The sequence below is a fragment of the Zalophus californianus genome, chromosome 8 (assembly GCF_009762305.2).
Source record: "Zalophus californianus isolate mZalCal1 chromosome 8, mZalCal1.pri.v2, whole genome shotgun sequence".
Lineage (NCBI taxonomy): Eukaryota > Metazoa > Chordata > Mammalia > Carnivora > Otariidae > Zalophus > Zalophus californianus.
Genome location: NC_045602.1, coordinates 127748810 through 127762121, shown reverse-complemented (window position 1 = coordinate 127762121; position 13312 = coordinate 127748810). Strand labels below are relative to the sequence as shown.

Sequence of the window (13312 nt, the reverse complement as noted above, 5' to 3'; positions counted from 1 at the left end):
TCTCAAGGATAGAGACTAGGGAGGCTGCTGAACAGCCTGAGCCTGCACAGAGGGTCCCATGGCAGAGGCTTACCCGGCCCCCAAATGTCAGTGGTACCGAGGTGAGAAGGCCTGCCTTGTAGCATCTGCAAGAGAAGAATAGGTGTTTGTAGGTGAGCCAGGCTAAAATAGTAAAGCAGCTAATATTTCTTGAGCACTTAACTAAGGACAGGACATGGGGCTAAATGCTTTAGACGTTTAGCTCCCCAAATCTCTCGAGAACACTCTGAGTAGATATTATTAGTGTCCTCTTTTGACAGATGAGGAGCCCAAGGCGCAGAGAGGTTGGGGAGCGTGCCAGAGGTCACGGGTGGTCAGTGGCAGAGCCACGTTTTGAACACCAGCCCCTGGGTCCGGGCTGGTACTCGTCGCCATCACACCAAGCAGACCTGACCTTCTCTCAGGCGCGGATGGAGCTTGGCATTCATCTGTATTTCCAGACTCTTCCTGTTAACCACACAAAACCCTGGGGGCCAAGACCTGTAGTTTGGGAGCCATGGTATACCCAAAAAAACATGCACTTGAAGTCTGGTAGACCTGGGTTTGAATCCTGGCGTCTCCTCACTGAGTGACCTTGAGAGAGTCATTTTGCCTTTCTGAGCCTTTGTTTCGCTGTCTGCAAAATGGGGCTGATCCTGTCACGGGATCACAGGTTGTTGAGGGATTTTAAAGGAGACGAAGCTCTAGAGTGAAACGTACCCGTGTTCAAGTCTAGCCTTCCTTGCTGTGTGACCTTGGGCTCGCTGCTACTTCTCTGAGCCTCAGTTTTTTCTGCGAAATGGGAATGCCAGTCCCTGTCCTACCTACTGGAGTGGGTTGGAGAGTGGCTCTAGGGTGGAAGGGATGGGGGTGGAATGTCTGGGTGTGTGTGGGGGGGGGGGGTTGGGGTGGTGGGTGGGGTAGGGGACAGCGTTCATCTGGTTACTTGCCCTTGCTGCCGCTGCTCCAGGCTCTCTGCCTTGCGTCCACCCTCAGACACTCTTGTTCCCTTAGGCTCTGAGGCTGCGGCCACAGGGCTCTGTGCTGGCCAGTGCATCCTGAAGGTCAATGGCAACAACGTGGTGAGTGATGGTGCGCCGGAGGTCCTAGAGCATTTCCAGGCATTCCGGAACTGCCACGAAGAGGCCCTGGTGAGCCAGCCAGCAGCCAGGGAGATCAGGGGAGCCCTGCTCAGTGGGGCGGGGGGCTGAGGGCCACCTCCCTTCCTTGTGGGGAAGCCTGAAGGCACCCCAGCGCTTGGGGTGGGGTGGGGCTCCCTACCTTGCAGGGCTGAGCTGGGCTTGGGCTCTTGCGTGCTCTGTCCGCCTGAACCAGAGGAGCTGGGCCCTGATATCTCACGGTCTTAATTGTCACAGCTGTGACATGGGTGTGATAAGACCCTCTTTTCTCACTACATAGCACATTGGGCAAAGAGTTGATGGTAAAAGTTGATGTTGTAGTTGGGTTGGGGGCCGGGGTCCTGGGGTGGGTGGCACTCATTCATTGGTTCATCCAGTAAGCTGTTTATTGAACACCTGCTATGTGCCCAGCATGTTTGTGGGCCCTGGGGCTGCAGGAGAGACAGCGGGGCTGCTCCCATGGGTCTGACCTTGTTTCCAAAGGCTCCCCTCTCCTCTGGCTTCTCTGCAGAGCATAGACTCTAGAGGGTGAGGGCGGAGCATGATTGAAGGTCCCTCAGGAAGGGTCCAGAGTGGAGTCTTAGAGGACTCTCCAAAGATGGTGTCACCAGCAGGCTAGAAGCCTGGGCTTTGGAGTCAGGGAACGGTCTGCCCCTTAGCCCCATCCGTTCCTCCCCGGGCTCCTGGTGTCATGGCGCCCTCTTACTCTGCCCTCTGGTAGGGTCTGTACCAGTGGGTCTACCACACCCACGAGGATGCCCAGGAGGCCCGAACCAGCCAGGAGGCCCCCGGCGAGGACCCCCAGTCTGACTCAGGTAACGGGACAGGCGGGCCGTGTGGCTGAGACTCCAGTGGGGACTGGTCCTCTTCTGCGTCCATGCTCCTCCCTGCTCCCGGCCAGGCCGTGTTGGTGCCATGAGCTCTGTGTTACTTTCTGCTTGCAGCTGTAACACAGTGCCCCCCCCCCCCCCCCCACACACACACAGTTACTACCTCACAGCACTTGGAGGTCAGACGTCCACAGTGAGTCTCACTGGGCCATCAGGCAGGTGTCAGCGGGGCTCTGTTCCTTTCTGGGGCTCTAGGGGAGAATCTGTATACTTGCCTGTTGCAGCTTCTAGAAGCTTCCTGCGTTCCTGGGCACGTGGTCCCTTCCTTCATCTTGAGAGCCAGTGGCGTTGGCCTGAGTCCCCCTCACACTGCCCTCGCTCTCCAATTCTGACTCTTCTGCCTCTATCTTCCCCACGTAAAGGACGGTGTGGTCACACTGGGCTCGTCTGGATAGCCCAGGATAATCTCCTTATTATAAAGGCAGTTGCTTAACAAACTTAATTCCGTCTGCAACCATAATCCCCCCCTTGCCATGGCACAGCATACTTACGTGGTCCGTCCAGGGCTTAGGGCACGGGCATCTTCTGGGGGCCAGTATTCAGTCCACCGCGAGCTCCCTTCTTTATCTCTAGCCCAGCCTCAGCTCTGGACTCCAGACCCGTCTTTCTACCTGCCATCCCTGGGATGTCCAGCAGGCCTGGCACACTGAGCATGACCCAGATTGAAACCCTAACCTCCCCCCGAAACTCAGTCCTCCCCTAAGTGCCCCTGCTCCATCCTTCCATATTCTTAGGCCCCACACCTCGGAGTACGTCTCGATTGTTCTCTTTCTCCTCTCTCCCTCCACCTTGATCCCAGCAGCACGCCTGTTGCCCTGCCTTCCGCCTGCATCCAGAATCTGACCCCTTCCTACCCCCTCCGTCGCTGCCTGGCCTAAGCCACCATCATTTCTTACCAGTACCCCTGCAGTAGCCCGCTCACTGTTCTCCCTGTCCTCCTACAGGCTATTCTCAAAAAACAGAACAGAACCTTCTGGTGACTCTCACCCTCCTCCAGGCAAAGCCCGAGTCCTCCTCCTCATGGTCTGACAGCCCAGGCCTGGCTCTCCAGCCATACCTCCCAGCACTTTTCATCTGGTGCTCTCTGCTCCATCCACTCCAGTCTCTTGCTCTCAAATTCCAAATATACTCCTGCCCCAGGGCCTTTGCACTTGGAGTCTCCCCCTGCCTTGCCTGCCTCTCCTCCAGAGTACTTCTTACCTCATGCTCCTCACCTCACTCAGCTCTCTGCTCAGATGTCACCTTATCGGGGAGGCCACCTGAGTGCCCTGGTCAAGCACTCTCTGTTCCTCAGTGTCTCCTTATTCTATTTTATTTTTCTTCACTGCGAGTATTACTTAACATATCATACACCTGTTTGGTGTTTTCCCCACCAGAGCATAAAATCCACGAGGGCAGGGGTTTTGTTTGCTTTCTTCCTTGCTGGATCCTCAGAGCCTAGAACTGTGCCTGGCACATCGTAGGCACTCAGTAAATGTGTAGTTTGAATAGTAGCCTGTTTACTCCAGTGGCTTCTCTGGATTCTGCCCTGTGTTTCTGCTGGGCTGGAGGTAGAGAGGCAGAGGCTGTGGGAAGAGTAGGGGCTTTGGATACCTCTGCACCTGACACTTGTCGGCTCCTCGCTGGTCCATTCAGGGTCAGCAAGGAACAGGGTTTATGGCGTTGTTTGGGGAGCAATCCCCCTACTGCTGAAGCACACACAGCCTGGCAGAGGGATCCTGAAGGGGACAGGCTGATGGGGAGGGAGGAGAGGCCAACGGGCAGCTCTGAGCCTGCTTTATGCCCTCGGAGAGGAAAGGGCTGTGGCCTTCTTCCCCAGCAGGTGGGGGAACCCTGATAATGATGGTCAGATATGCCGAGAGGAGCTGACAGTTTCTGATCTTCTGTTCAACAAGGAGAAGCACCTGCTATCTGCCAGCCCCTGTTCTAGGAGCTGGGGGTCCATAAAAACATTGGTTTCTCTTTTACACGCTGTTTTCTGCCTGTGGTGGTTCTAGCGACTTGGAATCCGCAGTTGAAAAAGAGAACGTCTCCTCTTTGTAGATCCAACAAAAGTCCCAGACTTGACTCTCATTGGCCTGGCTCGGGTCACATGCTTGTTCCTGAATTGCTGATTGGCCAGGCCTGTGCCTCTGGGGAAGGGTGTGGTTAGGGCTTCCTTCTTCTGAGCCACAGAGACTGGGAATGGGGCACAAAGGTTGGTTCCTAGAAGAAAAATCGAGGACAAGGAGTGAGTGAGAGTGGGCTGGCCAGAATGGTCAGAGCTGCAGCACAGGCTTCATCCCCCTGTCATGTCCCACATGAGCCACTGCAGTGCTGGGTTGGGCATGGGCTGGGCTGGGGGGTGGTGCCCCCTTCTCAGCGCTGTCTGTCTCTTTGGCTTCCAGACTTCCCCCTGCTGTCCCTGGGGCCCCAGCTGAGCCTGCATGAGGACAGCCCTGTGGTCACCCTGACTGTGGACAACGTACACTTGGAGCATGGTGTGGTGTATGAGTATGTGAGCACCGCAGGTGTCAAGTGCCATGTGCTGGAGAAGATCGTGGAACCCCGTGGCTGCTTCAGCCTCGCTGCCAAGGTCTTGCTGGGTGCTGCCCTGCCCTGGGGAATGGAGCACCTCATTCTCATTTCCTCAAACTTAGCCTGGAGCCCTGAAGTCTAGTTGCCGCCCCAACCACTTGGTAGCTGTGGGATTTAGGAGAGTAGCTTTTTTTTTTCTTTCTCTTTAGCCTCAGCTTATTTATCTGCAAAATGGGCCAGTAACAGACGCTATCTCCCAGGGTTATTACTAGGCATACAGGAACCACTGTAGATAAACTGCTTAAGACCTTCCTTGGTGCACAGTGAGCGCTGAGTGGTGGTTCATGTTTCTGCAGATCCTCAAGGCCTTTGCTGCCGATGACAGTGTCTTTGTGCAGAACTGTGGGCGGCTCATGGCCCTGAACAACAACATCAAGACCATGTCCCACTATGAGTTCCGCAACATCTGTGACACCAAGCTGGAGAGCATCGGCCAGAGAATCGCCTGCTATCAGGAGGTACTTGCACCCCAGAGGGTCTCAGCCTGGGGTATTTTGGTTGTAAATGTCAAAATCCAACCTGACGTAGATTAAACAAACAGGAGCATTTATTGGTTTATGTTACTGAAGAGTCCAGAGATGAACTTTGGGCGTGGTTGCATCCAGGTGCTCAAACAGCCATCACACCATCACGGGAATGTGGCCTCTCTCTCCTTCTCATGCCTTTGCTTTCCTGGGTTGGCTTTGCCTTTAGGCAGGCCCTTCTTGCATGGTGACAGAATGGTTCCCAGTAGCTCTAGCCTTAGCGACCCCAGAGAAAAGGAACTCGGTGGGAACTCTTATTGGCTTGGCTTGGGTCCCTTGTCTAGCCCTGTACAAATCACTGCAGGATTGGGAAGGCCAGCCTTACCTATACCTCATGGACTGTGGGCTGGGGAGAGATAGTTCCTCAAGGATAGCTCAGGGCAGCTAAGATGAAGAAATGAATGTGGGTAGGTGCTTGGAGGCCTTAGATTTCTCTACACCTTCACTGAAATCTGGATGCAGTGAAAGGCAGTGTAGGGGAGTCTGCTTTTTTCCATTTGAAGCTATTGGCATTTGTCCGGGTTTGGAATGTCTGGCCTAGGCTAGGATGAAGTGGGTGCTGGGGTTGGGCCGGCGTTCCCAGGCCCCTGAATCATGACCCTATGTACCCCACTTTTCTCAGTTTGCAGCCCAACTGAAGAGCAGGGTCAGCCCACCCTTCAAACAAGCATCCCTGGAACCCCATCCGCTGTGTGGCCTGGACTTCTGCCCCACCAATTGCCATGTCAACCTCATGGAAGTGTCCTACCCCAAGACCACTCCCTCAGTTGGCAGGTCCTTTAGTATCCGTTTCGGTCGTAAACCCTCCCTCATCGGCCTTGACCCTGAGCAAGGTAACTGCATGTTTCTGTTAGATGTTGTGTTCAGGTCTATAGATACATAAATGGAACCATGTCAGGACGCCAGCAGTCCAGGGCTAGAATGGTGGCTCCCCAGTCTGTCATCCCCACCATCTCTAGATGTGGCTTCCTTCCTGAAGGATGCCTTATGATATAAAGTAGCTGCTGGAGTACCAGCCATCATGTCTGTATTCTAGTCAGGAAAAGTTTCACGGTAGTTAAAAGCATATTAGCACCAAACTGAAACTTTCTTCTCGAAGTCATCTAGTGGATTAAAAGAATATTTAACAGGGAGTTTTTCTCACTCATTGGGATCCTCGAGATAGGTTTGTATATTTCTGTCTAAGGAGTATGGGGTGCCAGGAGGCTCTTTCCAAGTGAGCTCCCCCTCCCTCCACTGTAGGCCACCTGAACCCCATGTCCTATACCCAACACTGTATCACCACCATGGCTGCCCCATCCTGGAAGTGCCTGCCTGCGGCGGACGGGGACCCCCAACACCAGGGCCTCAATGACAGCGGCTTTGGGTCAGCCAGTGAAACCACTGGCCAGGAGGACCGGGGCCTGAGCTTCCTACTCAAGCAGGAGGACCGTGAGGTCCAGGGAGCCTACCGGCAGCTCTTCACCAAACTCGATGTGGCTCTGAAGGAGATGAAGCAGTATGTCACCCAGATCAACAGGTGCGCTCTGACCCCAGAGGGAACAGGGCAGTGAGGGGGAGGGTCAGCATTTGCCAGCCTCAGCAATGGCGATATTTTGGGTAGAATAACCTTTTGTAGTTGGGGGGGCTGTCGGTTACCTTATAGGCAACTTAGCGATGCCCCTGGTCTCTATCCGCGAGATGCTGTAGCTCCCCTGGTCCGAGGTTGTGACAGCCGAAAGTGTCCTTGGACATTGCCAAATGCCCCCTGGGCGGGGGGATGGGGTGGGGTGGGCGGAGTACCCCCTGATTGAGAACGACTGCTCTAGTGAAATAATGGATGTGGGCAGCGATCATTAGGAGAGGCTGACACTATTTGGAGAAAGGTTTGGGGGGAACTGTCCTTGCAGAAAGGGAGACAGCTAGACATGTCCTTTTTGGTGTCTTGCCACAGGACACACAATGGAAATGCGTGTCCTCCAGCCAAAGTCTGGGTCTCACTACTCGGCGACGGGATGTGAGGCATAGAGGGTGCTGAAATGGCACTTTGGGAACGCAGTTGGCCAAATCCATAGGGTGGGTGATTCTAGAAGACAAGTGACCCAGTCTCTTTAACACGTAAATGGTGGTGGGTGGGGAGCAGGTACAGGATGGAGGAGGAGAGACTTGAGACACACATAAGCCACATGCAGCATCTGGACCTGGTCAAGATTCTGTTTTTAACACACCATCTGTGAAAAGACCCCTTCGAGACTGTCAGGGACATTTGAATGTGGATGGGGGTACTAGATGGTATGAAGGAATTATTAATTTTGTTAGGTATGGTGATAGCAGTCTGGTTATGTTTGAAAGAGTGTTTCTCAGTCTTGACACTAGTGGCGTTTTGGGCTGGATCATTCTTTGTTGTGGGGCCGTCCTGTGTACTGGAAGATTTTTAGTGGCGTCGCTGGCCTCTACTCATTGGAGGCCAGAAGTGCCTCCCTTGTCCCCCATGTCAGTTGTGACAAATAGAAATGGTTCTGGACATTGCTAAATGTCTGCCTCTCAGGAAATGTGCTAAATTGCTAAATGTTTCTGGGGGGCGGGGGTGGGGTGGCAGTTAAGAACGTTGCTTTAAATGAAAGTCCTTACGTAGAGACGTACATGGAAGTATTTATGAGGGAAATTGTATGCTATCTTAGATTTGTTTTAAATACTCCAGCACAGGCAGAAGCAGTGGGAACAAGTGAGGAGACAGAGGTGGGCCCTGAGTTGCCAAGGCTGCAGCTAGCTGCTGGGTACCTGGGGCTTCTCATACTGTTCCTTCTGCTTTTGGGAGTTGGAAATTGTCCATGATAAAGGAACAATAATGTAGGGTCTGGAGACAAGAGCTGTGCGACTTAGTTGCCTCACCTCTCTGAGCCTCACCTGTAAAATGGGGCTAATCCTAATACTGACCTTATTGAGGTATAGTAGGATTATGTCAGCCAGGGTTTGTTGATCGCTTGCAAGGTACCAGACATTTTTCTAAACATTTTACGTTTTACATTTTAAGTCCCCCCCTTGTTTTTTTTTTAAAGATTTTATTTATTTATTTGACAGAGACGGAGAGAGCCCAGATAGAGCAGCAGGCAGAGGGAGAGGGAGAAGCAGGCTCCCCGCTGAGCAGGGAGCCCGATGTGGGGCTTGATCCCAGGACCCTGGGATTATGACCTGAGCCGAAGGCAGACGTTTAACTGGCTGAGCCACCCAGGCGTCCCTAAGGTCCCTTCATCTTTATAGCTGCCTAGGACATAAATACTGATAGGACTGCATTTTACAGCTGAAGAAACTGAGTCTCAGAGGGGTTAAAGAGTTGCTTTAGGTCTCTAAGCTGGAAAATGGTAGCATTGTGATTTGAATCTGGGGTCTGTCTTAAAACCCCGGTGCTCTTAACCATTATATTCTGTGCCAAGGACTGACAAACTGTGACCTATGGACCAAATTCAGCCCAGCCCACTGTTTGTTTTTTTTAAATAAAGTTTGATTGGAACACAGCCGTTCCTATTTGTTTACATCTTGTCTGTGATGCTTTCCCACCACAACAGCTGAGTTGAGTAGTTGAGTAGTAGCCGACTGTACGGCCTACAAAGCTGGAGAGATTTGCTCTCAGGGCCATTTATAGTCAGTTTCCTAGTTGTGTTCTTGCGCTTTTGAGCCTCTTGCGGCTTCCCCACGACATCAACCTCACGCCCCCTACAGGAGGGACGGTGTATGTGTATCTGCTGAGTTGCTGGCCGGCTTTTCAGGGAAGGGATTAGAAGCTCCCTTAGAGCTTAGGCTCCCTGTGTTTTGGGTCAGAGGTGAGGCCCGAGGTCAGGGCCTTATCTTGGACCTCCCTGGAGGAGAGTGAAGCTGTGGACCTGTTCCTTTAACTTGACACTTTTTGCTCCCACAGGTTGCTGTCCACCATCACGGAGCCCACCTCTGGTGGGTCCTGCGATCCGCCGTTGGCCGAGGAGGCCTCATCCCCCCCGCTGGTCAGCGAGGAGAGCGAGATGGACAGGGCCGACCACGGGGGCATCAAGAAGGTGTGCTTCAAGGTGTCTGAGGAGGATCAGGAGGACTCGGGCCATGACACCATGAGCTACCGGGACTCTTACAGGTGAGGGCATCACGTGGGGGCAGCGGTGGGCAGCTTGCGGGGATCATGTGGGGTTTGCTGTGGATGGTGAGGGGGGACAGTTGAGGACACTGATCCATGGGAAGTCGGAATCGGCGGGACATTTCCTGGAAAACAGTGGGATGGAGCAGTGTTCTAAACCGTTTGGTTCCGGGAGGTTCTCTGAGCTCCCCAGAGCACATCCCAGATGCCCCCTTGGCTCTCCTGCCCCGAGGCCAGTGTTCCAGGGCCTGGCCCCTTGTGGCCCCTTGTGGCCCCTTGTGGTCCCCACCCACTTGTTTTGCCGCAGTTCCGCTCGCACTTGTTGTTGGAATGTGGGCAAAGAAGAAGTCAAGGTCTGCGGTGTGTTTTAAAACTCAACATAAGACATATGGTTCCTACAACAAACGCCGTTTATTTTTATTTGATTCAAGGAGGAAGAGTTTTTTTTTTTTTTTTTTTTCCCCCTCTGAGAGGATCCGAATTGTTTTCCTGCTGGTTAATTATAACCAGATCAGTGAAGTCCTAATTAGTGGGCTAAGTAACACTAAAAACGCAGTTTCCCATCATAAACCATATAGTGGGCAAATAGAATTTCTTATCTCGAGTAAACAAGCACTGTGGTCTCCAGTGAAAGGTTATGTAACGTTTGACCATTGTGAGTAAAGTAGAATCTTACAGGGTGCTTCAGAAAATATGGAACTGGCCAAATTGGACAAGAAAGCCCTTTGCCCCAGCCCCCCCCCCCCATTTCTTTCTGTCTTCAGGGGATCCACTGGTCCGTGTTCTGGCTTGCTGTTTACACATCGAGATGCTCTGGCTAACTGGGCGCTCTGTGTCCTTGGAGCCTCCTGTCCATAGTCCAGGAGTTCCATTTTTACATTTTTGGGTCCTCCGATTTTTCCCTTAATTGTCAAAAAGGTGAAGGAAAGAATTGTGGGATTGTGGGTTTTGATCTCCTGTGCTTTCTGAGCTCCCGGGACAGTCCCCGTCCTCACGAGGTCACAGCCAGGTTGGAGAGAGAACTAGAGCCGTGTGGCTGAGTGTGGCGCTGCAGGTGTGTTCAGGGGCAAGGCTGTCCCTCGGGAGGAGTGACAGAAGTTCCATACAGATGGAAACGATCCACTGCCCTGCTCCTGTTTCTGCATTTCTGTGCTGGGGCCTAGAAATGTTTCCCCACTGTCAGACGTGGAAAACCCACCCAGACAACCTTCCCCGTCTCTGGCGCTGGGGGTGGAGGGGCCAGGGGTTTGGTCTCCACTCCGGAAAGTGGGTTCTGGGAGCTGGGACCAGAAGGTGTGATCCAGAGGGTGGGTGACTCATCCCTTCCTCTGTGCCCCTTTGCAGTGAGTGTAACAGTAACCGGGACTCGGTCTTGTCCTACACCAGCGTGAGAAGTAACAGCTCCTACCTGGGCAGTGATGAGATGGGGTCTGGTGAGTGCAATGGCTCGGGCTCCCGGAGAGCGGGCCCCGCACCGGGATTTTGTTTTGCTTATTTTGATTTTATTATACTTTGTATTATTTTGTATTACTTTGCATAGAGTGGTGGTATATTTCCTTTCAATCACTTAGTCAGCAGCTGTTTATTGAGCACCTACTGTGTGCTGGGACCTCAGCAGTGAATGGAAAGACAAAGGTCCTGGCACTCGTGGATGAAGCGTATGGCGGATGTGATGACTGATGTCACTCAAGTAGGGTGACCTGACGGTCTCCATAAAAATGACACATGCTCAAAACCAACATTTCCAATGACCCAGAAAAGTGCAAAAGAAGTACATGAAAGTAAGTCAGAGTCTCACCCCGTCCCCCAGAAGTGACCAGTGGTGGTATTTGGAGATCACTGGTGAGCGCGTATTTCTGCACAGATGGATCTGTGGGTGGATGGCCAGCTGGACACACAGACAGAAATAATAGTTTCTAAATGAGATTAGACTGTACTTGCAGCTTTTACTGAAAGACTGAAATTTGTTTTTATTTTAGTTTCATTGATTATGGCCTGTAAAAAATTTATTTTGTGCATAGGTCATACATTCATATGGTTCCTATTTCACAAGGCACGAGAGGGCGGGTGATGACAAGCCTCTCTCCCGCCCTCATCACCCGGCCGCCGGTTCCCCAGCTCCCACTGTCCCTGCTGCCTTCTGGGCTCATCCCCAGCTTGTTGTGCCTACAGATTTAATTGTAATTATGCTTCAGTTTAACAGAAGAAAAAGAAGCTCAAGTAAAATTGACAATATTGCTGAACCTCAGATAAATATTTCATCGCATAAGATGTTTAGCCGCATAAAGTGTCCCTGGGGAGGTGTTAGGCAGGAGCTTATGTGTGGCAGCTGATTTAACTCAAACAGCTGGGAGATGAATCTGGAAAACTTGGGATCCAGCTCCTTTTCTCTGGTTTTCTGGCTCCTCATTTGTAGAATGGAATAGTAACAATGACTTGCCATTGTGTAATGCTTTAGTTCCTGGTGTCCGTTTTGCGGATGAAGGAACTGAGGCTCAGAGAGGGCAAGTGATTTGCCCAGTGTCACACAGCCAGGATCTGAGTCTGCCAGACTCCAAATCTGCCTTGGGTTTTGGAACTCTTGTCACTATACTGCCTTCTTGGCAAAGAGGTTGGGAAGGTGCGGATGGGGCAGGGATGGTTGATGGCCATGGCTGCTGCTTTCTTCCAGGGGATGAGCTTCCCTGTGATATGCGGATCCCATCGGACAAACAGGACAAGCTTCACGGGTGCCTGGAACATCTCTTTAACCAGGTAGGACGTTTGTCCCTGCCCCTGGCCTGACCTTGGGGTCCTCCCATCACCCCTGGTGAGAACAAATAAACCAGGATCTGGGGCTGTGGGTCACATCCCCTGGAGGGCTGCAGGGGCCAAACTAACCTGGAGCTTCCTGCCACCCACAGGTGGACTCCATCCACGCACTCCTCAAGGGGCCAGTCATGAGCAGGGCTTTTGAAGAGACCAAGCATTTCCCCATGGACCACAGCTTGCAAGGTGAGCAGACAGGAGCCCCGAGGCTGGGAATGGCGTCTCACACCCAGCAGGGAGATGGCCTGCCACGGGGAATGCGTGCTGGACGGGGCCGGACACCTGGGCCGTAGTCTCAGCTTTGCCCCTCTCCTGCCCGATGGTTGTGGGCCAACCCTGGGGTCAGCAGGTTCAGCTCCTGAGCAATGTCCACCCACAGCTTGTTTTGTTTTCATGAACTGAGAACGATTTTTTTTTTTTTTTAATGAAGAGTTGTAAAAATAAAGACAGAGACTATTTGTAACAGAGACCATATACCTACAAAGCCTAAAACAGTTCCTCTGTGGCTCTTCCCAGAAAAAGTCTGTGGACCCCTGGACTGGTCCTGAGCCTTTCTGGGCCTCCGTCTGCCTGTTTGTAATATGGGGGGAAGGACTGGGCAGGGACTTGCCAAATTCCCACATCCCCCCTTCATCATTTTAGCTGCATTCACAGAGCCTACTTACATCTTCACATTTTTTAAAACCATATTCATTTGTTGTCTTTGTTATTATTGACATAACTTTTTGGGAAAATATTTTCCTTTTAAAAATTTAATTTTGAAAGAACTTATTTAACCTCCCTATGTATACGGAAGACCAGTATAACATGCCATAAAATGATGATTACCGTGATGCTAAATCCAATGGAAGCACCAACCAAAAATGTCATTATACTGTCATTAGGTACCGTTGCCTGCCCAGGGCTCTCTGTGCTTTCATGAGAAGGATGAGTGAGTTAAAGAAGCATTAAGGATTTACCAGAACCAAATTGACACTTTATTCTTGAAATGACTGAGAGAAAAGGAATTGACATTTATGCCCTCCCACCAGCCTGTTCTCCTACTTACCCATCCACCCCCCATCTTTGTACTCACCCACCCACTTGTCCACACACCCACACACCCACCACCCACCCACTGTCCATCCCTCCACTGGCTCATCAACATGCCCCGCACTCACCCACCACCCACCCACCGGCCGTCCATCCATCTACCTACCTACCATCCGTCTACTCATACTCATTTACCCACATGCTCACCCATCCACATACTCA

General features: G+C 52.1%; 1 protein-coding gene across 3 annotated transcripts in view; it reads left to right on the top strand.

Annotated features, from left to right (window-relative positions):
• PREX1 (phosphatidylinositol-3,4,5-trisphosphate dependent Rac exchange factor 1) overlaps positions 1 to 13312 on the top strand; it is a 176894-nt gene that overhangs the window by 147505 nt on the left and 16077 nt on the right. For 2 of the 3 annotated variants that reach the window (XM_027621888.2, XM_027621889.2), the window contains exons 20-29: positions 1033 to 1169; positions 1879 to 1972; positions 4435 to 4622; positions 4921 to 5082; positions 5771 to 5981; positions 6391 to 6667; positions 9044 to 9250; positions 10595 to 10683; positions 11922 to 12004; positions 12154 to 12244. In XM_027621888.2, coding sequence (XP_027477689.1) covers positions 1033 to 1169; positions 1879 to 1972; positions 4435 to 4622; positions 4921 to 5082; positions 5771 to 5981; positions 6391 to 6667; positions 9044 to 9250; positions 10595 to 10683; positions 11922 to 12004; positions 12154 to 12244 — 1539 coding nt within the window. Of the gene's footprint in view, positions 1 to 1032; positions 1170 to 1878; positions 1973 to 4434; positions 4623 to 4920; positions 5083 to 5770; positions 5982 to 6390; positions 6668 to 9043; positions 9251 to 10594; positions 10684 to 10821; positions 11009 to 11921; positions 12005 to 12153; positions 12245 to 13312 lie in introns of those variants that run through there. The other variant, XM_027621890.2, reaches the window with a different exon arrangement.